Below are 27,364 nucleotides of genomic sequence, written 5' to 3' on the forward strand. Positions count from 1 at the left end.
CCTCCTTGGCTCCGGCTTTGATTGGCCACTCGCGGCGCCAACGTCGACCGAGCTGGTGACGGAGAGGTGGGTGCGGCCTTGGTGAGACCCCACCCCGTAAGCCCGCGGCCAATCCGGAGCCGCCGCTCCAGATCCGCCTCTGGCGCGGGGGGCCAATCACAGCGGTCAGAGAGAAGGGAAGCCTAGGCGCGGGAGACACGTGTTCGAGTGCTTGTGGGAACGCGCAGGCGAGTCGGGGTCGGGCTTGGGGGCTCCGACCAAGCTTCTGGGACTGACGGTGGGTTCAGCTTCTGCACCCCCAGTGCTTGAGATATAGAGTATGGGGTGAGGTGGGGGGGGCAGGGCCGGATTCAGGTTGGATGAGGCCCTAAGCTCCTGAAGGTCATGGGGCCCTTTCTATGTCCAGCTGTCCTTTGTCAACAACAAATCGGCGCCGTTTTTTGTGTTCATAGAATCATAGAATCCTAGAGTTGGAAGAGACCACAAGGGCCATTGAGTCCAACCCCCTGCCAAGCAGGAAACACCATCAGAGCACGCCTGACATATGGTTGTCAAGCCTCTGCTTAAAGACCTCCAAAGGAGGAGACTCCACCACACTCCTTGGCAGCAAATTCCACTGTCGAACAGCTCTTACTGTCAGGAAGTTCTTCCTAATGTTTAGGTGGAATCTTCTTTCTTGTAGTTTGGATCCATTGCTCCGTGTCCGCTTCTCCGGAGCAGCAGAAAACAACCTTTCTCCCTCCTCTATGTGACATCCTTTTATATATTTGAACATGGCTATCATATCACCCCTTAACCTCCTCTTCTCCAGGCTAAACATGCCCAGCTCCCTTAGCCGTTCCTCATAAGGCATCGTTTCCAGGCCTTTGACCATTTTGGTTGCCCTCCTCTGGACACGTTCCAGTTTGTCAGTGTCCTTGAACTGTGGTGCCCAGAACTGGACACAGTACTCCAGGTGAGGTCTGACCAGAGCAGAATACAGTGGCACTATTACTTCCCTTGATCTAGATGCTGTACTATTGATGCAGCCCAGAATTGCATTGGCTTTTTTAGCTGCCGCGTCACACTGTTTTAACTTCTTGATGGCTTTTATGTTACGGTTTTATGGTTTTATTGCTGTAAACTGCTTTGATATATTTTTCTTTTAGAATATAGCAGTATTCAAATCTTTTTTTGTATATAAATTCTTCTCCCTGAGGTTCCTAAGGTTCGTAGCCAGAGGGTGATTTTGCTAAACTCACCTGCCTTGGGGCAACAGGGAAACTGACCAGCTCCCTGCATACAATGAGAGAATTCTCTGCAATGCTTGTTCCGTGGCAGACCTGTGGTTTGGGTAGTGGGACACCTTGGTGTGCAAGGATTTGCAAAGAGTTTCCCAGGACCTTGAAAACACCTGCACTGGATAAGCTTATTTGCCTCTTTTGAACGTCACTGTTTTCTTCCAGATGCCAGCAAACGTGGAGATCAAGGCGCGGGTTCGGGACCGGGTAGAGCTACTAAGGAACGCTGAGCGGCTGAGCGGATCCCCAGGCTGTGTCATTCTTCAGACAGACACCTTTTTTCCTGCCCCCAACGGGCGACTGAAACTTCGGGACTTCAGGGTGAGTGAGCCAACACAGATGGGAGTCTTTCCGTGCTTAGATGGAGGGTGTCTCTGAACTCTGATAATCTGCTTCTTTGTCTAGTCAGAGCAGTGGTTCTCAGAATAAAAATTAGCTTGCGCCACACCAATTTTTAAAATTGATAAGAAATACATGGGAAAACAAAAAGGAACAACTCGTAGCAGTGCTTGATTTATAACGCAGAACACAACTTCTTTAGAATATAATCATGGGGCATCCAGGGGTATAAAACGATGCAACTGCATAAGAACATGAACATTCCCAAAATATAATTATAAACTAGCCTCTTACGTATGTACCTTAAATATGCATACATACTCAATGAGAGATGTGAGTGAGATTGCTTTTTTGCCAGATAATCCCATTTATATCAGGTCTTGTTGTTGTTGTTTAGTCGTGTCCGACTCTTCGTGACCCCCTGGACCAGAGCACGCCAGGCCCTCCTGTCTTCCACTGCCTCCCACAGTTTGGTCAAACTCATGCTGGTAGCTTCAAGAACACTGTCCAACCATCTCGTCCTCTGTCCTCCCCTTCTCCTTGTGCCCTCCATCCTTCCCAACATCAGGGTCTTTTCCAGGGAGTCTTCTCTTCTCATGAGGTGGCCAAAGTCTTGGAGCCTCAGCTTCACGATCTGTCCTTCCAGTGAGCACTCAGGGCTGATTTCCTTAAGAATGGAGAGGTTTGATCTTCTTCGGCGATCAGCCTTCTTTATGGTACAGCTCTCAGGTCTAATATCAGGTCTAATTTGAGACAAATAAACTCTCTTCATCTACACAAAGAAGCCTTTGTCTTTTCTAAGCTTTCAGATTGGTCAGAGTTGAAAATCCCTGTTCACAATAATATGACATGGAGAACTGTAGAAGAATGGCCAGTGCTCTTGAATATATCTATATCTATCTATATAATAAATGATACTATGCTATACTACATTGAAATATTTGAATGTTTCTTTGATTATCCTTGACTCTCAATGCCACACTAATGTGGCACTTCTCTCCCTTGCAGAACCACTGGGTCAGACGATAGAGAGAGTTGTTTTGTGTGTACCTACTGCACACAGGTAAACATCTCTTTTTATTGCCCCACCCACTTTCACCTCTGGCTCCACCCACCATTGATGCGGGTGGCGCTGTGGGTTAAACCACAGAGCCTAGGACTTGCCGATCAGAAGGTTGGCGGTTTGGATCCCCGCGACAGAGTGAGCTCCCGTTGCTCAGTCCCTGCTCCTGCCAACCTAACAGTTCGAAAGCACGTCAAAGTGCAAGGAGATAAATAGGTACCGCTCTGGCGGGTTAGGTAAACGGCGTTTCAGTGCGCTGCTCTGGTTCGCCAGAAGTGGCATAGTCCTGCTGACCACATGACCCGGAAGCTGTACGCCGGCTCCCTCGGCCAATGAAGCGAGATGAGCGCCGCAACCCCAGAGTCGGCCATGACTAGACGTAATGGTCAGGGGTCCCTTTACCTTTACTGCACACAGGTAAACATCTCTTTTTATTGCCCCACCCACTTTCGCCTCTGGCTCCACCCACCATTGGCATGTGGCCCTTGAGCTGAAGACGGGTCCCCAGCCCTGGCCTTGAACTTCCAGCTGCTGCCCGATTTCCCCTGCTTTATTGGACTGACCTCAAGTGAGCCGTCAGGCTCCAGGAAACCAAAGTTCAAACTCTGCAGGTGGGTGGATAAATTATTAGACAGGAAATCTGTCGTCAGTCCAAGGGTGAGGCCATTCTGGAGTTCTCTTAGCTCAGAACTAGGCAACGGTTGAAGTCAAGAGCCTGATACCCATCTCTAGTAGTACTTTAAATCTCTTCTCAAGGATCCTTTCAGTTTCCAGAGTGCTTTGTGGACTCGTATGATTTTTCTTCCGGAAGATCTTGTGAGGGAGAGGCCAGGACCCATTTTTACAGGTGGGGAGCTGAAAAATCTCCATTCCTTTTAGGCAGTGGTGATTGAAAAGCCACATTTGCAAGAGAAAAAAGGTTCTTTTTATCATATGTAGTAAGGTTACTGGGAAATGATGCATAATGAATTGAAAAGGATGCTTAAAATAACCTTTGTAAAAAAACCCAGAAGCTTTTCTTTCAGGAATTATAAGGACAGAACTAAATAAAAGGCATTGAAATTTATTCATGTATGCGACAACAGCAGCAAGACTGTCACTCGCCCAAAAGTGGAAAGAAGCAAAAGAATGGATACAAAAATCTAGGGAATACGCAGAAATGGCGAAACTTACCGGAAGAATAGGAAATCAAGATAACAAACTGTTTATAAAAGAATGGAAATGGTTTGTTGAATATTTACAAACACACTGTAAACAGATAAGAACGTAGGCAGGATTATTGCAATAACCTGCAGTTTTATAAGAATGTATATTTAAAGTAGAAGAATAAATGAATAAGCTAATTTGGAATATGCAGAAAATGTAAAAAATAAATTTAAGGAACTGCAGAAGAGGGGGAAGGAAGAAATGTTAAAATGATTGTAAATTTATTGAAGTGTATAAAATTGAAAATTGCAAAGAAAAAGAAAAGAAGAGCTACATTTGCAAAAATGAGATTATAATAATAATAATTTTATTATTTATACACCGCCCTGGAGGGGGAGGGAATCCATTTGTGGCATGTTGCATTTCTTCTCAGGCTGAATTCTGGGAAATAGGACGGTGCAGGGGGAAAAGAGGGGCATACTTCACATCCTGATGAATGAAAATGGTCATACCATGAACTTCCTTTCATCTCGGGGGCAGCTGTTTCATCTCCCATGGGCTGACGCCAAATCTTCTCTTCCCAGGACGGCCGTGGGCAGCTGGTCTTTTATAATCGCCCTGACGCCGAAGGCCCCAAGCTCTCACATTATGCCATCTCACCCACGGATGATCCCACCGGGCTTACGGTAATTCCTTGGGGGGGGAGCTGTTTCTCGCTGTGCTTTCTAAAGGCTCCTGGATGTTTCCCAGCAGCCCACCTGGATGGGGGGATCCCTAATAATAATAATTTATACCCCGCCAACTTACTTCCGGGTTTTCGGCGTTTGAGAACCAAGGTATCACAGAACTGCTTTGGGTGCTGTCAGGGAACTGACATCGAAGCTAGAGGTGGAGGGAAGGCTCTCAAATGATGCTGGAGAAGGGCCCAGCAGGGAGAGAGGCAGCTCCGCAGATGGGGAAGCAAATCAGCTCAACACCAGGGATATAGAGGGGCTGATGGGGGAATCAGCGAGAGGGCTCCAGGACTCTTCACCGGACGCCAGCGGGGAGAGCACGGGTCCTCCGCTACCCACGCCCACCCTGCGCAGAAGACTTCCGCGCAGGGAGAGTAGGAGGAGACTGGGTGTCAAACAAGTTTTATGTTGGAAAAGATTTAAGAAACGCCCACTGACGGATTCTGCTAGCGACTGAGGCAGCCACGAAGTGAAGGGCTGCCCAGACTGAAAGGTTTAGCAAGGCAACAAAGCCTGGAGAGGCGGCAACTTATGCACGAGCAACCCATACACATTACAGGTGCCTTAGTAGAAAGGTGGGATATGAACCCAGCGAATAATAATGCTGCCGCTGACCTCCTTTGACTGGCAGCTGCTGTCCAAGGCCTGAGATGCAGAGAAGGAGAGCCCTTTCCCAGCTCTCCTCCCTTGAGAGCCTTTCAACCAGGGTCCGAACTCAGGACCTTTCGTGTGGCATGCGCAGGCTGGTTGGTAGACCTGGTGGAGAACCTGATATGTGCATGTGTGAATGCTGCTCTCCCTCTGCCTGACCCCCCACTCGCTCTTCCCCTTGCAGGCTGTGCTGTCCCAGGCCCTTGGGGTGCAGGGGACAGTGAAGAAGGAGCGGCGCCTCTACCTGGTGGGCCAGACCCGCGTCCATGTGGATCGCGTGGAAGGGCTGGGCGACTTCATGGAGCTGGAGGTGAGGGTAGCTGGGAGTGCTAGGTCAACCGGCGGACGTGAAATCTGGCCCTGGAGGGAGGCATTGCTCAGACAAGAGGCTTGGGAGTTGAGACCGAAGGCAGGATTTGGCCTGGAGAAAGGAGCAAAGCGGAATAAATGCCCAGTGGGATCTGGTTGCACCAGGGGAGAGGAATCTGGTCAAGGTAGCAGATCCGAGGGGAGGCGGAAGAAATCTAGGCAGGTCAGGGGGACTGAACAGAAGTGCAGGCAGAGTTCTTCCAGCTTCTTTTGGCAAGGGATGCGAGGAAACCAGAAGCCAAGAAACCAAATCAAACCGTCTTGCTAAATTGGGTTCTAGTTATGGAGTTTGGCAGAGAGTCCTCTATATTATCTATACAGGTGAGGGGGCAGCATAGGGGTGCTTTTGTTTAATCGCTGCAGCGCCCTGCCAAGACCTGATGAGGCCCCATCCAGAACCACCCTACCAGGACTGCAGCAGACTCTGCTTTGAAGATGGAGGCTGGGAGCTGGGGGCACTGTTATGCAGTGGTTCCGCTCCTTCCTCCTGGGCCATGTCCAGAAAGTGGTGTTGGGGGATGAGTGTTCAGACCCCTGGGCTCTCACTTGTGGGGTCCCTCAGGGTTCTGTCCTCTCCCCCATGCTTTTCAACATCTACATACAGCCCCTGGGAGAGATCATCAGGGGGTTTGGGCTGGGTGTTCATCAGCAGGCGGATGATACCCAGCTCTACCTCTCTTTTAAATCAGAACCAGTGAAGGCAGTGAAGGTCCTGTGTGAGTGTCTGGAGGCAGTTGGAGGATGGATGGCGGCTAACAGATTGAGGTTGAATCCTGACAAGACAGAAGTACTGTTTTGGGGGGACAGGAGGTGGGCAGGTGTGGAGGACTCCCTGGTCCTGAGTGGGGTAACTGTGCCCCCGAAGGACCAGGTGCGCAGCCTGGGAGTCATTATGGACTCCCAGGTGTCCATGGAGGCGCAAGTCAGTTCTGTGCCCAGGGCAGCTGTCTGCCAGCTCCATCTGGTAAGCAGGCTGAGACCCTACCTGTCCACAGACAGCTCTACATGGGGCTACCTTTGAAGGTGATCCAGAAACTGCAACTAATCCAGAATACAGCAGCTAGACTGGTGACTGGGAGCGGCTGCTGAGACCATATAACACTTGTCTTGAAAGACCTACATTGGCTCCCAGTACGTTTCCGAGCACAATTCAAAGTGTTGGTGCTGACCTTGAAAGCCCTAAACGGCCTCGGTCCTGTATACCTGAAGGAGCGTCTCCATCCTCATCATTCTACCCAGACATTGAGGTCCAGTGCCGAGGGCCTTCTGGCGGTTCCTTCATTGCGAGAAGTGAGGTTACAGGGAACCAGGCAGAGGGCCTTCCCGGTAGTGGCACATGCCCTGTGGAACGCCCTCCCATCAGATGTCAAAGAGAAAAACAACTACCAGACTTTTAGAAGACATCTGAAGACATCCCTGTTTAGGGAAGCTTTTAATGCTTAATAGATTATTGTATTTTACTATTCTGTTGGAAGCTGCCCAGAGTGGCTGGGGAAACCCAGCCAGATGGGCGGGGTATAAATAATAACTTATTATTATTATTATTATTATTATTATTATTATTATTATTATTGACAGGCACACTCAGTCTGGCTTCAGTCTAGGTTTTCCACCTCACTGGTAGACCAGCCCACTCGACTCCCCCAAGGGATCTCCCCCTTAGTGCGGGAAACACGGAAGACGTCCCAACAACACGTTACGTGGAATGGCCTTCGCTGCCACCAACTTGGATGGCTTTAAAAGAGGGTTGGAGAAACTCATGGAGGGGGAGAGGGATAGCGATGACCACAAGCCAGGAGAGCTAGACTCTGCCTCCATTTTTGGAGGCAGTAAATGCTTCTGAATCCCAGTTGCTTGAAACCTCAGGAAGGAGCAGCTGCTCTTGTGCTCAAATTATGCTTGTGGGTTTGCCTTTGGGGTATCTGGTTGGGCAACGTGGGAGCAGGACGGTGGACTGGAAGGGCCCAGCCTCTTTTTAGGTTCTGTTCCATCCCCGTAGGTGGTTCTTCAGGAGCAACAGAGCCCCCAGGATGGCGAAGAGGTGGCCCGGCAGCTGATGAAGGAGCTGGGCGTTCGCCAGGAGGACCTTCTGGCAGGGGCCTACCTGGACCTCCTGCTGGCGGGAGGAGAGCCTCGCCCCTGACGCTGGACCTTCCTGGCCCATTGGAAGGTCCTCTTTCGGGATTGTGTCTGCTTATCTGCTAGGTAAACAAATCAAAACACAACAGGTGCCACAAGGGCTGGGAACTGAGCTGGGCTCAGCAGAGAAGGTGGTGTCTTTTCACATCTGCAGCTCATCTCACCTCCGTGGTCCAGACTTGGTCTTAAATAAAGCCAAAAATCTATTCCCCCCCCCTTCAAAGATCTTTACTGAAACTTAACATATATACATAATAACCAAAATTCCCAATGACTCCCTCACATAAAATATAATATCTAAATTACAACAGCTGCATAATTATAAAACCCACCACCCACCCTCCACTTCCCCTCCACAGCAATTCGACTTGTTTATATTTCTTTCTACCTTTTCCCCTTGCATTCTATAATAAATTATTTTTGTTAAATTCTGATTTTTCCTTCTTTTTTTATTGGTTTTGTTATTGCTTACATTTTTTAGTTTAAGCCTATTAGACTATTTTTAGTCTAAGCCTATTGTTTTTAGAACAATATTTTGACATCTAATCTTCGAAATACTTCCACTCCATTCTTAACTTTTGATTTGATTGATATCTTATAATTGAAGTTAATTTTGCCAATTCAATATACTCACTTAATTTACAGAAATCTACTCCAGCTTCAAATGGACTGAAAAGCCCAGAGCTCAAAGCTGTGTTGCCTTTTGTGGCCAGAATGTCCTTTGGATTTAGCCTCCCTGCCCCACCCCAAATATACTAGCAGCCCAGGCGATTCTCTTGGGCAGCAGCAGCAGTGCTGGGGGCATGAAAAGTGGCTTCACACAATCCTAGAGTTCTCTGTGTCATTTCAAGGGTACCCAGAGTGCACCACCCAGGCCCCAGCAAAATGCCTCTGCTGAAATGTATCTGAGAAGGTGAGTTCATCACAAATAAACCTGTTTATCACAAAGACGCTGCAAGGGTCTTTGTTGTTTTATCTACAAATGTGCCCCTCTGCAACCACAGTGACCCCTCTGGATCCTGGGTGCTCTGTCTCACAGCCATTATGTGCAACTGGTTGCCAGGCTCTGTGTGGTTTTATTTCCATGACCCTGTGGCTGGTTTAATGTGCAGAGCGATGGCTGCATAAGACAGGGGTAGGCAAACTAAGGCCCGGGGCCGGATGCAGCCCAATGGCCTTCTCAGTCTGGCCCATGGAAAGTCCGGAAATCAGCGTGTTTTTACATGAGTAATAATAAAAAATAAATAAATAAATAATACATTTTTTAAAATACCCCGCCTCATTTTAAAAGTAGCCAATAAATCAAGGCCATAAAGGGAGGGAAACGTAAGGGTCAGACAGAGTCCAAACCAAAGGCCAGGTGGAACAGCTCTGTCTTGCAGGCCCTGTGGAAAGATGTCAAGTCCCGCAGGGCCCTAGTATCTTGTGACAGAGCGTTCCACCAACTCGGGGCCAGTACTGAAAAGGCCCTGGCCCTAGTTGAGACCAATCTAACCACCTTGCGGCTCGGGACCTCCCAAATATTGTCATTTGTGGACCTTAAGGTCCTCCGCGGGGCACACCAGGAGAGGTACGTAGTAGAATGTGTCCTTTTATTTAAAATGCATCTCTGGGTTATTTGTGGGGCATAGGAATTCGTTCATATTTTTCCCCAAAATATAGTCCAGCCCCCCACATGGTCTGAGGGGTGGTGGACCGGCCCACGGCTGAAAAAGGTTGCTGACCCCTGGCAGAAGATGTCAACACAGGCGGTCCTGGAGGTGTTGCTGAACATGATTAGAGACGACCAGCAGGTTAAAGGTGTAAAGGTCGGAACCAAACACTATAAGTTAAGAGCGTTCGCAGATGACCTTGTTTTGACCTTGCAGGAGCCAAACACTAGTACAAAAAGAGTGTTGGAAATAATCCAACAATTTGGACAGGTAGCTGGATTTAAATTGAATAAACAAAAAACTAAAGTCTTAGGGAAAAACCTAACAGATATGGAAAAGAATAAGTTTCAAGAAGAGACAGGTCTGACGGTGGTTAAGAAGGTGAAATATCTAGGGGTTAATTTAACATCTAAAAATTTGAATCTGTATAAGGACAATTATGAAAAATGTTGGTCAGAAATTAAAAAAGATTTAGAAATATGGTCAAATCTGAGATTGTCAATGTTAGGCCGAATTGCAGTGATTAAGATGAATGTACTGCCTAGAATGTTATTTTTATTTCAAACTTTGCAGATTATTGACAAGATGGACTGTTTCAACAGGTGGCAGAAAGACATTGCGAAATTTGTCTGGCAGGGCAAAAAGCCCAGAATAAAATATAAAATTTTAACAGATGCAAAAGAAAGAGGGGGATTTGCCCTGCCGGACTTAAAATTGTACTATGAAGCAGCAGCATTCTGCTGGCTGAAAGAGTGGATGCTCCTCGAGAATACAGATATCTTGGACTTAGAAGGTTTCAATAATGCATTTGGCTGGCATGCATATCTATGGTATGACAAAATCAAAGTGCATAGTGCCTTTAAAAATCATATTGTAAGGAAAGCGTTGTTTAATGTTTGGATGAGATATAAAGATCTGTTGGAAAACAAAACCCCTAGATGGTTGTCACCCTTAGAGGCTAAGGCCCACAAGAAAGTTAATATGGAGGTCGGATGGCCAAAGTATTGTGAGATCTTAGAACAGGATGGAGAGAAACTGAAATTAAAGAGCCATGAAAAATTAAAACCCAAAGTACAAGATTGGCTCCACTATTATCAAATAATGGAGGTTTTTAACAAGACAGGAAAATTGGCTTCCAGGTGGAAAAATCAAAACTTGAGACAGAATTGTTAGAACCCAATACTAAGAATTTGTCAAGAATGTATAACTTGCTGTTGAAATGGAATACACAAGACGAAACAGTTAAATCAGTTATGATTAAGTGGGCACAGGACATTGGTCATAATATTATGTCTGCTGACTGGGAAAGGTTGTGGAACACTGGTATTAAATTTACGGCATGTAGTGCTTTAAAGGAAAATGTGATGAAAATGGTCTATAGGTGGTACATGACTCCAGTTAAGCTAGCAAAAATTTACCATTTGCCTGATAACAAATGTTGGAAATGTAAGGAAACTGAAGGTAATTTTTATCATCTTTGGTGGACATGCCCGAAGATTAAGGTTTTCTGGGAGATGATATATAATGAAATGAAAAAGGTATTTAAATATACCTTTCTTAAGAAACCAGAGGCCTTTCTCTTGGGCATTGTCGGCCAACTGGTGCCAAAAAAGGATAGAACTTTTTTCATGTATGCAACAACAGCAGCAAGAATACTGATCGCAAAGTATTGGAAGACACAAGATTTACCCACCTTGGAAGAATGGCAGATGAAAGTGATTGACTATATGACATTGGCGGAAATGACGAGCAGAATTCGTGACCAGGGAAAGGAGACTGCGGAAGAAGACTGGAAGAAATTTAAGATTTATCTTAAGAACTATTATAAACTTGATGAAGTTTAGAATGTCGAGATTTTACAGAGAGAAAGGGTTGCAGTAATATAAGATTAGATTAAGAAAGGACTATGATGAATTAAGATCGGAAAAAACATTTATAAGTTGCTATAAAATTTGGACATGAGGATGCAGAAAGGGGAGGTATGGGGAAGTCCGAGGAAAGAAGTTTATGAAAGGACATTTTGAAATTATATTTGTTTGTTTGTCTGTTTTTCTTTTATGTTTGTTTGTTATAAAAACTCTTGTAAAACCAATAATTTTTTTTTTTTTTTTTTTTTAAAAAGAAGATGTCAACACAGGCGATGAGCTGTTGTGGTCTGCGAGCTCCTCCAGCTGTGCGCTAAGCTGTTCCAGGAAAGGAAGGAAGCTGGTTGGTTGGGGATGTGTCCTTTTCTGAACAGATGTTGATCCAGCTTGCTCTCTTGCCCTAAATGGCACAGAAAAATCAATCCTAAGTGCGTTGCCTGAATAACAGAGCAGAGGCAGATTGCGACAGCGCCATCAGCGCCAGACCCACTTGGCAACAGTGAGCAGCAATTTGTTTAAAAATAATAATTTGCAATCCCTGTTTTTAATCCTCAGTCTTTTCATTAGCCTCTTAATTCTTCCTTGCAGCCACTCGCCATTTCCACTGTTTTTATTTCATAAAATCTAAACATCACTTCATTGTAAAAAATAAAACAAACAAAACCCAACCATCCCTCAAAGCTGTTTACACAAGAGGGATAAAACAATAAAATAGTCAATAAGAAAAATAAACAAGAGTAAGGCTTTCGCAAAGCTAAACAATAGGCTAAAAACATATTAAGACTTGCATCAACTTCCTAAATATCTAACATACTTGTCGAAACAAGTATTTATTAGCAGATGCCAAGAAAAGTGCAGTGAAGGGGCTGGCTGATATGAACAGGCAAGGAGTTCCATAGTGTGTGCTGCTGTATGAAAGGGCCGAGTTCTTAAAAATGCAGTGCAGTTATGGGGAACCTGTCAAGTTGGCACCTAGGGACTAAAGCAATCTTGTAGGTAAGCCATTTCCAAGGACTGTATATACTAAGGGTAATACCTGGAACTTGGCACTCCTTTATGATATACAAGGAAACCCCAATACCCCAGGTGGTTTTCTTCCTACATAACTGTGCTGACCCAGAAACTCCAGCGGGTGCAGAATGCCACGGCAATGCTCCTTATGGGGTCCTCGCCACAGGAACACATTCATCCAGTGCTTTACCAGCTTCACTGGCTCCTGGTGGAGTACAGGGTCAGGTTTAAGGTGCTGGTTTTGACCTTTAAAGCCCTATGCAGCCTAGGACCCACATACCTACGGGACCACCTCTCCTGGTATGCCCCGCGGAGGAACTCAAGGTCCACAAATGACAACATTCTGGAGGTCCCAACCCTCAAGGAGGTTAGATTGGTCTCAGCTAGGGCCAGGGCCTTTTCAGTACTGGCCCCGACTTGGTGGAACGCTCTGTCACAAGAGACCAGGGCCCTGCGGGACTTGACATCTTTCCGCAGGGCCTGCAAGACTGCGCTGTTCTGCCTGGCCTTTGGTTTGGACTCAGTCTCACCCTTATGTTTCCCTCCCTTTGTGGTTTTGATCTATGGGCTACTTTTAAAATGAGGCTGCATTTTAAACTGTATTTCAACCCGCATTTTAATAAACTGGTTTTTGTTTCTTTGTGTGTCCCCCCCCCCATTATGTTTTATTGTCATTTTATTGGTGTTAGCCGCCCTGAGCCTGGCTCTGGGCAGGGTATAAATAAAACTTTATTATTATTATATTTAAATTTGTTTACCTAGAAAGTTGGGGTTTTTATTTTCGTTTTTTAAAAAAATAGTTTTTATTAAGTTTTTCTAATTTACATTTCAAGATAATCATTTAGACAACCTTAAATCAATGACTTCCCTTCTTCTCTTTCCGTGGTTCATTTTGCATGCCATACACCCCTGCATATTTTACATGAAGTAAAGCATTCAGTAATCCGTTGTTACACCATCAAAACATGTTTACACTGTTGAATTTATCTTAATGCTACCAATGTTTTTAAATGTACACAACCTTCACCCAAATAATCAGTAAACATTTTCCAGTCTTCTTTAAACGCATGTTCTTCTTGTTTTCTTATTCTATATGTTAAATCTGCAAGCTGCACATAATCCATCAATTTAAGTTGCCATTCTTCGGTTGGGACCTCGCTAGTTTTCCATTATTATTTTTTTTCATTTTTTGTTTGCTAGTTTTCCATTTTGGGGCTAGCAAAACACAGACCGCAGTAGTAGCATACGTAAATAATCTTTTTTGACACCTGAGAGTTTCTATCTGAATTATCCCCATCTAAAAGGACTCTGGTTTTTGTTTTTTGGAAATGTACTCCCCCCCCCATTCATTGTGGATCATTTCCCAATACTTTTTTACCCTTTTACAAGTCCACCACATATAGAAATAGTCTCATTGGCAGGATTTAAATAAACATTTACAACTTTATTTACAGAGAACAAGAAGTAAAACAATGTGATAACATAATAGTGTATATAAACAGCAGAATGTATCGTCTGATGTAATAAACCAGAAATGGTAGTTGAGGGAAGTCAACGGGGGGGGGGGGGGATTGGAAAATGGATACTTATTTTGAGAAAAGAAAATCGTATTCATACACACACACACACACACACACGTCCGCTACAGATGATAAAACATACCCTCTACCTCATTGCACCTCCAGCACTTATCTGATTCAGACTTAAACATTTTAGCAAGTCTGCTCGGGGTTAGATACCATCTATAAATCATTTTCAGGTAGTTGTCCTTCAATGAAGAATGTGCAGTGAACTTGAGATCGCTCTTCCTGGCGTTTGTAAATTCAAGCAAGGGGGAAATCTGAGCCGGCTCCTCACACAAGTGCCGAACTCACAGGTCTGCTTGGTTGCTTACCTTCATGTTTCTCCCACTGGAGCAGAGATGCCTGCCAGCTGGGCCTCCTCCCCTCCCACCTGTACAGGTGACTTTCCTAACCACCAGGCTGCTGTTGTTTTCTCCTAGCAGCAAAGCGATGCCCCACCTGCAAAAAAAAAGGGGGTGGTTTCAGTGAAGCCAAACTGCATCAGGGGGAAGTGCAGTCAGGCATTGTGTGTTGTGCATTGATAAAAATTAGATAAAAAGAGTTGAAAGGGACCCTGAGCGTCAGTCTAGTCCATGGGTAGGCAAGCTAAGGCCTGGGGACCGGATCCGGCCCAATCGCCTTCTCAATCCAGCCCACGGACGGTCCGGGAATCACTGTGTTTTTACATGAGTAGAATGTGTGCTTTTATTTGAAATGCATCCCTGGGTTATTTGTGGGGCATAGAAATTCGTTCATTTTCCCCAATAAATATAGCCTGGCCCCCCACAAGGTCTGAGGGACAGTGGACCGGCCCCCTGCTGAAAAAGTTTGCTGACCCCTGCTAAGTCAAACCCTCTGCAATACAGGGATCACAGCTAAAGAATTCATGACAGCATGCCATCCAACCTCTGTTTCAAAATCTCCATTGAGGAGCACCATTCCACGGCTGAACAGGTGTTACCAGCTCTTGACATCAGAAAATTATTCCTAAGGTTTATTCAGAATATTTCATGCCATTTGTTTTTGTTTTTTAATATTTTTTATTAAATTTTCTGTTTTACAATTTCAAATACTCAATTTACATCCTTAAGATGTCAATGACTTCCCTTCTTTTCTTTCCATGGTTCATTTTACATATCGTAAATCCCTGCATATTTTACAAAAACTATACCATTCAGTATTCCATTATTGCATCCATCAAAATGTATTTACACTGTTGAATCTATCTTAATGCTGCCAGGGTTTTCAGCTGTACACAATTATTTTCCATATGTTCAGTAAGCGTTTTCCAGTCTTCTCTAAACATATGTTCTTGTTTTCTTATTCTATAGGTTAAGTTCTCAAGTTGTGCATATTCTGTCAACTTAAGTTGCCATTCTTTGGTTGGGACCTCACTCGTTTTCCATTTTTGGGCTAGCAAAACACGGACCCGCAGTTGTTGTATGCATAAATAACCTTTTCTGATACCTGGGAGTTTCTGTCTGAATTATCCCCAACATAACGGACTCTGTTTTTGGGGGGTGGAGAGTACTTTTAAGCATTTTTTTCCAATTCATTATAGCTCATTTCCCAATATTCTTTTACCCTTTCACAAGTCCGCCACATATGATAAAACATACCCTCTACCTCATTGCACCTCCAGCACTTATCTGATTCAGACTTACACATTTTAGCAAGCCTACTCGGAATTAAATACCATCTGTAAATCATTTTCAAGTAGTTCTCCTTCAAAGAACAACATGCAAATTTCAATTCGCTTTTCCTGAATTTCCCCAGAGGTTGAAATCTATATTGTGTCCTATCTCTATTGCCCAGTGTGTCATTGAGGCTTTAACTAGCTTGTCTTCCATTTCCCATTCTAATAACAGGTTATATACATTTTAGACAAAAGTTTATCTTTGTTTTGTGGGAGTTCTTTTTCGAATTGTGAGTTTGGTCCGAAAAACTATCCTTTCTATCTAATTTGAACATTTCATGTAACTGATGGTATTGTAACCAATCCGTAACAGGTCCTACCCTTCGGAGCAGCAGAAAGCAAGCTCACTCTGTCTTGCAGGCGATAGCCCTTCAGATTCTGTGATATTCTGTGATTCTATGAAGCAGCCAATGTGGCAGTGTGCTTTTCAACATCTACATGCAGCTGCTGGGAGATACCATCAGGGGGTTTGGGCTGGGTGTTCATCAATATGCGGATGATACCCAGCTCAACCTCTCTTTTAAATCAGAACTAGTAAAGGCGGTGAAGGTCCTGTGTGAGTGTCTGGAGGTGGTTGGAGGATGATGGTGGCTAACGGATTGAGGTTGAATCCTGACAAGACAGAAGTACTGTTCTTGGGGGACAGGGGGCGGGCTGGTGTGGAGGACTCCCTGGTCCTGAATGGGGCAACTGTGTCTCTAAAGGGCCAGGTGTGCAGCCTGGGAGTCATTTTGGACTCACAACTGTCCATGGAGGCACAGGTCCATTCTGTGTCCAGGGCAGCTGTTTACCAGCTCCATCTGGTACGCAGGCTGAGACCCTACCTGCCCATGGACTGTCTCGCCAGAGTGGTGCATGCTCTGATTATCCCCCGCTTGGACTACTGCAATGTGCTCTACATGGGGCTACCTTTGAAGGTGACCCGGAAACTGCAATTATCCAGAATGCAGCAGCTAGACTGGTGACTGGGAGCGGCCGCCGAGACCACATAACACTGGCCTTGAAAGACCTATATTGGCTCCCAGTACCTTTCCGAGCACAATTCAAAGTGTTGGTGCTGACCTTGAAAGCCCTAAACGGCCTCGGTCCGGTATACCTGAAGGAGTGTCTCCACCACCATTGTTCTGCCCGGACACTGAGGTCCAGCTCCGAGGGCCTTCTGGTGGTTCCCTCGCTGCGAGAAGCCAAGTTACAGGGAACCAGGCAGAGGGCCTTCTCGGTGGTGGCGCCCGCCCTGTGGAACGCCCTCCCAGCAGATGTCGAGGCAATTAACAACTATTTTACTTTTAAAAGACAACTGAAGGCTGCCCTGTTTAGGGAAGTTTTTAATGTCTGATGCTGTATTGTTTTTAATATTCAGTTGGAAGCTGCCCAGAGTGGCTGGGGAAACCCAGCCAGATGGGAAGGGTATAAATAATAAATTATTATTATTATTATTATTATTATTATTATTATTAGTCTGCTCTTTGAGAGCAGGAGAACTTTCTGCCCCGGTGCTGCCTTCCCTCCTCCTCCCCTTCACCCCTCCCTGTGTGAAACCTCCTTGCAGCCAGCTCCTCCCCCAATCTCAGCAGATCCCAGTGTGCCACCAGCAGAGAACCACAGGAGGGGCTCTTTGGAATGAGACTGCCAGAACAGATTGTCCCAGGTGGTTCAAGATGGTGAGCCAACGTATAGGGAGAGGAACAGTGAGCGGAAACAGGTCAGCCTTACCTGGGGAAAACTTCCTGGTGTCAAATATAGTAATTAAATTCCAAATATAGTAGGAGACATGATGCTGGGCTTAGATGGAGCCTTGCCTGATGCAGCAAAGGGGTCCTTTTGTCACTGGATCCAAGTACCTTCAAGGCAGGGTCTTCTTCTTGGTGGGCCCATTTGACCAGATGGGGCACTCATTACCCATTTGATGCAAGGCCCAGGAGTGCAGAAATCCCTGCAAAGCAAGGCCATCAAGCAAAGCAGCCAAAAACATACAAGGATGGGTAAGAGAAGCCAGAAAGCAAACCGTTAGACTGGTGCTGAGCGAACGACTGGGACATGTTCAAGGTATTGATGCTAACACACAAATCCGTGCTCAGGGGACCCGAAATACCTCCTGCCGCTGCACAGACCTGCGAAGTTCATATGGGGAAATTCTCATGGCACCACCACCTTATCAGGGTGGTGACCTGAAAACGGACGTTCTCTGTTTTGCACTGTGGAGTGACCTCCTTCCCTCTACCGTACATGAAGCAGCAACCCTCAGCAGTGCCTTCAAACAACCTTGTGAAGGGTTAACCTTCTGCCCAGGTCTCTTTTCTACGATTCTATAGCTCCTCCAGCCTTGCCTCATAGGATTTGGTCTCCAGGCCACCTTCTGTCACACACATTCCAGGTTTTTTTAATTTCCTTTTTGACCGGTAGAACCCAGAACCAGGCACAGATGTTTTAATGTATTTTTAATCTCCTGTTGGAAACTTCCCAGAGTGGCTGGGAAAACCCAGCCAGATGGGCAGGGTATAAGTAATAAATTATTATTATTATTATTATTATTATTATTATTATTATTATTATTATTATTATTACTACTACTACTACTACTACAGAACTTCAAGTGAAGTCTTACTGAAGCAGGACAGAATTGCTATGTTCAAAACAGTGAAATTCCAGACAGATTTATTGGCAAAGGTTTTTTTGTTTTTGTTTGTTTTTGTTTTGCCAATGTTGTTGAAATTTTTTTGGCAAAGCCGCAAAAAAATAAATGAATGAAGTTTTTGAGCTATTATTAAGGAATATCACAAAAAACAACACTGCCGACAATGGCTACTAACCGTGGTGTCTGTCCTGTGCCTTCACAGCAACGCTTCTGAATCCCAGTTGCTGGAAACCACAGGACGGGGAGGGGCTCCTGTGCTCAAATCCTGCATCTGGTTGGCCACTGGGAGATGCTGGACTATGTTGTAAACAAAATCAACCTGCCCCTTTTCCCTTATGGGGTATCCAAGAGCCCGTATAGAGTCCTTATGTTGGTTCCCTATTGGTAGGAGAAAATAACAGAGGCCAACCAGAGAATATTGAGAAGCAAAGCCGCTGGTAAGCCTGATCTTTATTGATCTGTTGTAACAGGGTCCTCGCTCACCACACGCAGGAGGGAGGAGGAACGCAGAACAAAAGTGTGCCTGCCCTTATTTAGACATTTTAAATTCCCTGCCCTGGAGTCCAAGACCACCCCCACAAACATCATACCTACATCACAGAAAAGGTGGTCTACAGCAGAAATCTGAGTGTGTTGTTTATCTCGTCTGACAAGCTACCTGTTAATGCTCACTTGATTGGATACCCTGGGGAGCCTGGCCAATCTTTTGTAATGATAACTACTTAGTTCCTGAGCCAGGTCACAGGCTCACCCTATAATTCAAAGATATACCCTTAAGACAGGATTTGTGAAGGAAAAGACAATGGGGAGGCTTTTCCATTTTCCTTTGACCATGCAGAGAAAACATTTGGTCAGTTTAAGAAACAAAAACGGTTTCAGGTTGGTCTTCCTGTGCTGATCTATGTACGTGCTTGGTTGGTGCATTTATGAACATTTATTATATATCTAAGATGAGATGGTGGGACAGTGTTCTCGAAGCTACCAACATGAGTTTGACCAAACTGCGGGAGGCAGTGGAAGACAGGAGTGCCTGGAGTGCTCTGGTCCAGGGGGTCACGAAGAGTCGGACATGACTAAACAACAACAACAAGACTTTAAAATTCTTATCACAACTAGTTGGGCCCCCTTTTCCCTGACCCTGCAGGCTCTCTCCTCATATCCTTATGGAGGACTGGTGTACACATTCCTTAAAAGGTAAAGGGACCCCTGACCATTAGGTCCAGTCATGGCTGACTCTGGGGTTGCAGCGCTCATCTCGCTTTATTGGTAGAGGGAGCCGGCGTACAGCTTCCGGGTCATGTGGCCAGCATGACTAAGCCGCTTCTGGCGAACCAGAGCAGCACACGGAAACACCATTTACCTTCCCGCCGGAGCGGTACCTATTTATCTACTTGCCCTTTGACTTGCTTTTGAACTGCTAGGTTGGCAGGAGCAGGGACCGAGCAACGGGAGCTCACCCCATCACGGGGATTCGAACCGCCAACCTTCTGATCAGCAAGTCCTAGGCTCTGTGGTTTAACCCACAGTGCCACCCGCATCCCTTACACATTTCTTACACTGAAGTAATTATGAGTGTGTGCTTCTGTGACTACTGCCAGATGTCTTTAGAGCATCAGGTGCTGCTGTGAAGAGACAGGGTGCTGTGTGGGCAGACACCTCATCCCATTCCAGTGTTTCATCCAAACTGACAGCTCTGATGACCCTATCATTTGAGTGGTGATGAGATCAGTGTTGGCAGCCGAGGAGGCTGGTCGGCGTAAGGTGCAGGTTGGCCATCGCATGTGTCCGTCACGCTGCCAAGAGCAGCCTATCCGCTGCCCCAAGGGAGCAGCTAGTGCCCTTCCCTGGATGTAAGGGCCGCCCGCCTTGCCGCCACCAAGCACCACCTTGGCAACCCGGAGACGTCACCTGAGGCTCCTGGGAGCTCTGCACAGACAACCGAGCCTGAGGCCACAAAGCATGTCTCTCATCCAAACAGCCACCCAATGGCTCTTGCCACGAGGAGGCCAGTCCCTTCAGCAGCCGGGCTGGCCTAGATTCCTCCAAGTTGTTTGGTCCTAAAATACCCCACCCCCGTGTAGAAAACCACCGGGCGTGAAGCAGGCTTGCAGATACATCCCTATCCATCGGCTGCATCACTATGGCAATGCGCCCGCCTCCCCGGGGAGGAGTCACGGGGCAGCTGGGACGCCCACATTGCCACCTCTCTCCAGGAGATGCTGGCAAACCAGGGGAAACCAAATAGTGCCCAGCCCCAGGGGTACGATACCCCCCTTTTTTCAGCTCCTTCCCCTCTCTGGGGAGAATGGAGACCCTCGCTGCGTACATAGAGGCGTAGGAGACCCAGGCCTGCCGGAGGTTGCCCTTTCGCCCACGGTGGCGCGCGGTCCTTCCCACTTCAGCACCGGGCACACGGACAGCTCCCCACGGCCGTTGCTTCAGCACCAGAGCCGGTGGACAGCTCCCCATCCTCCTCCCAGGCTCCGCGCGGAGCGGTTGGTGGCGGAGAAGCGGGGAGGTTGCTAAGTGGGGTGCCCTACCTCCCCAAAAGGGGGGGGGGGCGAGAGGAGAGGTTCCGTAGACCGGCTCACCCAAAGCCTTCCTTCCTTTGTCTTGTGGGGAGGCGGGGATCGGAGGCTCAGGGCGCGAGTCCTTCTCTCCTCCCCTCCCTCTCCGCCTTTGCTATAGCGGCGCCGCATCTGCATTGGGGGGGGCGCTGTTGAGCCTCGCCCCTCCTCCCCCGGCGTCGTCGAGCCGGAGAGCGCCGGGCTGGTGGGTATTGGCTCAGGCCGCCTCCCTCCGCTCCTCTCCGCAGCCAGCGGCCCCCTCCTCCGCCCCCCCCCCCGGCCGCTGTTTACTCGGGCCTTGCCGGACGGAGCGCGCGTGATGGCTGCAGTGGCGAGCGGCTCCGGGCACCAGCATCAGCAGCCTCCGCAGTGACAGCGCCCGCCCGCCTGCCCGCCTGCCCTCTCCAGCGCAGCCCGGCCCTCGCCGCCGCCCCGCCCGGCCCCCGACAGCCTCGCCCTGCCGTGCGCCCCGCCAGCCCCAGCCGCAGCCCGGCTCGGCTGCGCCGCGGAGAAGATGGCGGATCGGGCGGAGATGTTCTCGCTTTCCACCTTCCATTCGCTCTCCCCGCCGGGCTGCAGGTAAGCCGACGCGCTTGGCATGGCGCAGCCCCGCCCGGCCGAGCTCCGAGGTGCCCGGGGGTGGGCGAGTGGGGGCGGGAGGGCGGGCGCGGAATCCCCCGCACGGCATCAAACCCCACCCCTGATTGACGAGGTTGGGGGCTGGAGGGTGTCCTTAACCTAGAGCTGGGAGCTCAGCCTGCAATGAGTAGGGGGTGTCGTCAGGTTGGCCTCCCCACATTTGCCCCCGAGGCCTTCTAGGACGTAGAGACAGGCTCTCGACCCCAGGAGGACAGAGTGGGCAGGGGGAAATATACCCCCCAAGGCCTGGCTGTTCTCGGCTCTCGCCCACCCCCCTCGGAAGAGCATCTGTTGGGCTCTGCCTCGTCCCGGAGGCCTGGGCCGGCCCCATACCTCTTACCACCAGACTCTGGGCCTGCTTCGGGTCCCAGGCAAAGCCCCCCCCCGGCCTACCCTTACAAAGGGCTGGCCTCATCCCTTCCGTGCTGAGAACCCCCCATTGGATCCATCCCTTGCTGTTTTCGGGGGCTGGGGGGGGGTGTCCCTTGGGGAATTCCCAATTCAGAGACTGCTGCAACGCTGGAAGCCGCCACCCCCTCTGCCCCGCCCCAACGTGCCCTTGGGATCAATACCGTGCAGAGCTTTGCAAGCTCCCCCACATATTTTCTGCCTCCCCCTCCTCCCATCCATCCAATCCTTTAATGTGTTTGTTGCCAAACCCAGCAGATTTCGCTTGATTAATCTCCTTGCCCCGCTGCTTTGCAAGCAAAGTGGATCCCTTGGCAAAGCCCCAGCCATCCCTCGAACCTCCCCCCCCCCTTCTCTCACGCTCCAGGCTTTTATCTCCTTCTTCCCTTCCTGTCCCCACTGGGGGCCTTGGATCCCATTTGCAGAGATGGGCCTCTTTTAGATGGATCTGGGAGGCCGTGGGAACAGGTGCTTCCTGGCTTGGCCTCCTGCCTTCCCAAAGTACTGGTGTGGAAGAGGAAGGGGCCTGGCCATGCCAAACAGTAGCTGTGCCCACTGCCCAGGGCTCTATTAAGGCAAGAACCACACCTGGTTCCATGGGCAGGTGGCAGCAGGTGGCTGATGTGAGGCCCCACACCTGGGGAGTTGCATCAGGGAACGAGGTCCCTAACTGTGCAGGGCATCATCGTGGCCTAAAAAGCATTGGTGATGTTCAGGGTACCTGGGAGGTGCCAGGTACTCTCTCCCCACCCCCATCTCTTGAGTCCAGGAAGCCAGATCCACCTTGATGCAGGGTGCCACAGGGGATCCTGCTGCCTCCCCCCAGGGGCGGGGAGATCCAGCACGTTCCTCTTGTAACCCCTGGTAACTGCTGCCGAGCTGGTATAGTGATGTGTCGCGTTTGCTGCTGCTGCTTTTAGAGCCTACTTCTCCATCATCAGTGCTTGGAAAGGCGTCACCCTGGAGATGGGGAAGCAAATCTTGGGCTTCCTGAATAAGGGAGAGGAAGTTAGGAGTTGGTGTCTGTTCTGTGGGGCTCTCTAGAGATGGAGAGGTGGAGCTTCCGGGTGTGAGGGTCCTGGGGGGGAAACCAAGGGATGCTTTTCCTTGCATCAACCTCCAAGGTTGTGTCGGGTGAGGACTGTGCTGGACTCCAGCAACCATCGCAGGTCAGGTCAAGGGGAAGAGATGATGTCCAGGGGTCCCTGGAGGTTGTCACATGGGCCCACAGGGAGCATTTGGGGGTGGTGAGGCGGCCAAAAGGTGTGGACTATGTTGAGGAGAGAGATGACTGGCTGCCTATGGCTCTCATCCGCTGCTTATCTGAAGGAGGAGGTGGGAAGGGGGTCTTTCATGATGTCTGCCATTCTCATACTCAAATGTGAAAGCGCAAGAGCATCGTATCCCTCTCTAGGTAAAGCAGGCTCTGCGATGACCTTCCTTTTAACAGCAGTTACATTTTGAGACTTTTTCACTTATTTTGAGAGAGGATGCACCTACCAAAGGAATGGATGTTTGTGGATGTGCTGGGGAGACTATGGAACTCCCTGCCTCTTGAGCCACCAACTTGGGTGGCTTTAAAAAAGGATCAAACAAATTTGTGGAGGATAAAGCTATTTATTGTTGGCTCCCAGCCACAATAGCTCTGCTCTGCCTCCACGGTCAAAGGCAGAGATGCTTCTAAACCCCAGCAGCTGGGAACCGCAGGGAGGGGAGAGTGTTCTGATGCCCGAATCCTGCTTGTTGGTTTCCCACAGGCATTTGGTTGGCCAATGTGAGGACAGGATGCTGGGCTCTGTTGGCCTCCTTTGGCCTGATCCGGCAGGTTCTTACTTAATTCCTCCAACACCTCCAGGAGCTCACATAGCAGAATAGATCATTTGAGGGCTAAGAGAGCTGCAGCCTTCCTCAACCTGGTGTGCCCTCCAGATGTTTTGGCCTTCAACTCCCATCAACCCCAGTCCCCATGGCCAGCTTATATAAAGTTCAGCTCTGGCAGTGAAGTCCACCAAAAGCCTAGCTAGATAACCAACAGGCATCTTAAGGTGCAAGGAGAAGGTAGAGTGGAGGACGTTCCAAGGGTTAAGCCTGGCAACTGAGGAAGTTCTCCTTTATGCTGCCACATGGTAGGCCTTGGCTATTGACATGCAGAACAACTAAGAGAGTCTCCCTTGCAGATCCTGACAAATGGACAGATAATAGTAATAAATAATAATAAATTTTATTTATACCCCACCCTCCCCGGCCAGAGCCGGGCTCAGGGTGGCTAACATCAATAAAATTTCAGTAAAAACATAATAAGGAAAAAGAGAAAAACAATTTGAAATACAGGTTAAAATGCAATTTAAAATGCAGCCTCATTATAAAAGTCAAAACCATAAGGGGAGGGAAACGTAAGGGTCAGACTGAGTCCAAACCAAAGGCTAGGCGAAACAGCTCTGTCTTGCAGGCCCTGTGGAAAGATGTCAAGTCCCGCAGGGCCCTGGTCTCTTGGGACAGAGCATTCCACCAAGTCGGGGCCAGTACTGAAAAGGCCCTGGCCCTTGTTGAGACCAATGAAACCACCTTGCGACTTGGCCCTCCAAAGTGTTGTTATTTGTGGACCGTAAGATCCTCTGCGGGGCATACGAGGAGAGGCAGTCCCGTAGGTACGAGAGTCCTAGGCCGCATTGAGCTTTAAAGGTCAAAACCAGCACCTTGAACCTGACCCTGTCTTCCCCTGGGAGCCAGTGCAGCTGGTAAAGCACTGGATGAATGTGATCTCGCCCAGATCTGCCCAGGAGAAGCCATTCTGACCAGGCTTCAGGCAGGTCAGGCTTTGTAAGCTAGTATTGTTACGCACCACCCAAATCTCCTGGTGGTGAGAGATTCCAGAAGTTCCAGAAGCAGTTACCCAGGTTCTCTTTCCTTGGAAAGAAGGTCAACAGAGATTGTGTGGTTTTATCTACACATTTATACAGCCTGAGGCTAAGGAAGAGGGGTTCACAGCATTAACACCGCAACAGATCTTACTTCTCCATTAGTCATGGCTTTGGGCCCAGCGTAGAGCAAGCAAGTCTCTGTGTCTCCAGCTTCTAACCTCTCCACAGCTCTGCTCAGACTCACTCCTCTAGCTATTGCTGGGTGAGGGCAGGGTGTGGGGGAAAGGCCCACCCATTAGTTTGGAGGGCCCCATTGCTTAGTTGTAGCTCTTGCAGCATGGCTCATTCTTTTGGGATGGGGTCAGTTCATGCCATCAGTGGCCAGCTCATGCCATCGTCTTGCAAATAAACTTGTCTGACTAGGTTTTGGCAACATCTTTGGCTCCCAGTACGTTTCCGAGCACAATTCAAAGTGTTGGTGCTGACCTTTATTTTATTTTTTTTAATAAAATTTTTATTGGTTTTACAAAATGTTTTAAAACAATACAAACATATAGAAAGACATACACACACGTATAGTTTCATAACCTTTTTTTTTCATAAACCTTGTTTCTCAGACTCCCCCATACCTCCCCTTTCTGCATCCCAATGTCCAAAGTTTTTTTAGCAACTTCTAAATATTTCTGTCAAGCCTCTGTCCTCTTAATCTTTCCTTCAGTCTAGTCTTATATCACTGTAACCCTTTCTTTCTCAAAACCTCGACATTTTAACATTCATCAAGTTTATAATAGTCCTTAAGATAGATTTTAAATTTCTTCCATTCTTCTTCCGCCGTCTCCTTTCCCTGATCACGGATTCTGCCAGTCATCTCAGCCAATGTCATGTAGTCCATCACTTTCATCTGCCATTCTTCCAGGGTGGGTAGCTCTTGTGTCTTCCAATACTTTGCGATAAGTATTCTTGCTGCTGTTGTAGCATACATAAAGAAAATTCTATCTTTCTTTGACACCAGTTGGCCGACAATGCCCAAGAGAAAGGCCTCTGGTTTCTTAGGGAAAGTACATTTAAGTACCTTTTTCATTTCATTATATATCATTTCCCATCATCCTGGTGCTGACCTTTAAAGCCCTAATCGGCCTCAGTCCAGTAGACCTGAAGGAGTGGCTCCACCCCCATTGTCCAGCCCAGACACTGAGGTCCAGCGCCGAGGGCCTTCTGGGGGTTCCCTCATTGCGAGAAGTGAGGTTACAGGGAACCAGACAGAGGGCCGTCTCGGTAGTGGCACCCGCCCTGTGGAACGCCCTCCCACCAGGCAATAAACAACTATTCTACTTTTAAAAGACATCTGTAGGTGGCCCTCTTTAGGGAAGTTTTTAATGTCTGGTGCTGTATTGTTTTTAATATTCATTTGGAAGCTGCCCAGAGTGGCTGGGGAAACCCAGACAGATGAGCGGGGTATTATCTGCAAAGACTGAGGAATAATGGAAAAGACAGGCTTGGGGGTGTGGGGCCAAATCTCCATGTGCTGCCCCACCTGTGGCCTGTGGCTGGCTCTCCTGCATGACGGACCCAACCACAAGTAAAAGCAGATGTGCCCTGGCGCATGAGCCACGAGAGCATAAAGGCATCGCTGGGTCTGTATGGGTGGGCACAGCACATAGCGGCCATGTTCTGGTGGGCCAGGGGCACCGGCAGCCAGAGCAGGACCCCCCATATACACACATCCTAAGGGAAAAGAAAGTCCATTTTCATGCAGCGCATAGTTAAACTATGGGGGCCAAACCGAGATGGCCTCAGAGGAGGATTGGGCAAACTCATGAAGGAGAAGAGGGCTGCCAGTGTGCAAATTTTATGAAATAAATAGAATAAATAAATGGAAAGGGCGATAAGACCTTCCAACTGCAGTGTAGTTGATGGTGGGTGTTTATCTGAAATACAAGGGCTCCTTCCTTTGGATTCTCTTCATATCAAATCAGTTCTCCCCCTTTAATATTTCTGAAGCTCAATTACAAAATAGGAACCCTGTCGGAAGCTTCCCTGTCCCCCACATTCATCATGAAGCTAGCTAAGCAAGCCCCTCTGACTTCTGTTGACCAGACCCTTCCGGTCACTTCTGACACCATGTTGTGGAGGGGACGGCTCTTGAGTCCTTGTCACCACCAGTCAGGGTCACGCCACATGACCATGCGTGGGATCTTGAGAATGCACTGGGCGCATGGGAACGTGGGGAGGTTGCCTCCTACCAGACTGGATCCTTGGTTCCTTCAGCTCAGTACAATGGTCCCTTGGTTCTCAAACTTATTCCGTTCCGGAAGTCCATTCCAAAACCAACACGTTCCAAAACCAAGGCGCGTTTTCCCATAGAAAGTCATGCAAAACGGATCAATCCGTTCCAGACTTTTAAAAACAACCCCTAAAACAGCAGTTTAACATGGATTTTACCATGGGTAGGCAAACTAAGGCCCGGGGGCCAGATCCAGCCCAATCAGCTTCTAAATCCAGCCCATGGAGTGTCTGGGAATCAGCGTGTTTTTACATGAGTAGAATGTGTCCTTTTATTTAAAATGCATCTCTGGGTTATTTGTGGGGCATAGGAATTCGTTCATTCCCCCCCCCAAAAAAAATATAGTCCAGCCCCCCACAAGGTTGAGGGACAGTGGACCGGCCCCCTGCTGGAAAAGGTTGCTGACCCCTGGATTTTAACGAGAAGACCATTCATCCGTAAAATGAAAGCAATAAACAATGTA

The 27,364-nt window shown here is 48.0% G+C and overlaps 2 protein-coding genes across 3 annotated transcripts in view; both read left to right on the forward strand.

The window, feature by feature from the left end:
• Positions 1–42: 42 nt before the first annotated feature.
• On the forward strand, positions 43–13,313 carry LOC309541454 (uncharacterized protein). Of its 2 annotated transcripts, XM_082239332.1 has the most exons (6): positions 82–277; positions 1,446–1,601; positions 4,413–4,514; positions 5,398–5,523; positions 7,582–9,469; positions 11,511–13,313. In XM_082239332.1, exons 2-5 carry the CDS (start codon positions 1,446–1,448, stop codon positions 7,723–7,725), a joined length of 528 nt encoding a protein of 175 aa, XP_082095458.1. In that variant the 5' UTR covers positions 82–277; the 3' UTR covers positions 7,726–9,469; positions 11,511–13,313. The 2 variants fall into 2 exon arrangements, with proteins under 2 accessions (XP_082095459.1, XP_082095458.1); XM_082239333.1 differs by lacking the exon at positions 4,413–4,514 and having other exon boundaries at positions 43–277.
• Positions 13,314–21,150: 7,837 nt separating this feature from the next.
• MAPK8IP2 (mitogen-activated protein kinase 8 interacting protein 2) overlaps positions 21,151–27,364 on the forward strand; it is a 65,067-nt gene continuing 58,853 nt past the window's right edge. Inside the window, exon 1 of the mRNA XM_082238779.1 lies at positions 21,151–21,288. Within this exon, the coding sequence (XP_082094905.1) occupies positions 21,224–21,288 (65 nt within the window). The 5' untranslated portion in view covers positions 21,151–21,223. The remainder of the gene's footprint in view (positions 21,289–27,364) is intronic.

Source organism: Podarcis vaucheri (assembly GCF_965113315.1).
Source record: "Podarcis vaucheri genome assembly, chromosome: 10".
Taxonomy (NCBI): domain Eukaryota; kingdom Metazoa; phylum Chordata; class Lepidosauria; order Squamata; family Lacertidae; genus Podarcis; species Podarcis vaucheri.

Excerpts from the sequence above, each read along its gene's own strand:
- LOC309541454 (XM_082239332.1), top strand. The coding sequence starts at position 1,446 with ATGCCAGCAAACGTGGAGATCAAGGCGCGGGTTCGGGACCGGGTAGAG. Across the intron at positions 1,602-4,412 it reads TGAAACTTCGGGACTTCAGG|GACGGCCGTGGGCAGCTGGT; the intron begins GTGAGTGAGCCA and ends TTCTCTTCCCAG. Across the intron at positions 5,524-7,581 it reads GCGACTTCATGGAGCTGGAG|GTGGTTCTTCAGGAGCAACA; the intron begins GTGAGGGTAGCT and ends CCATCCCCGTAG.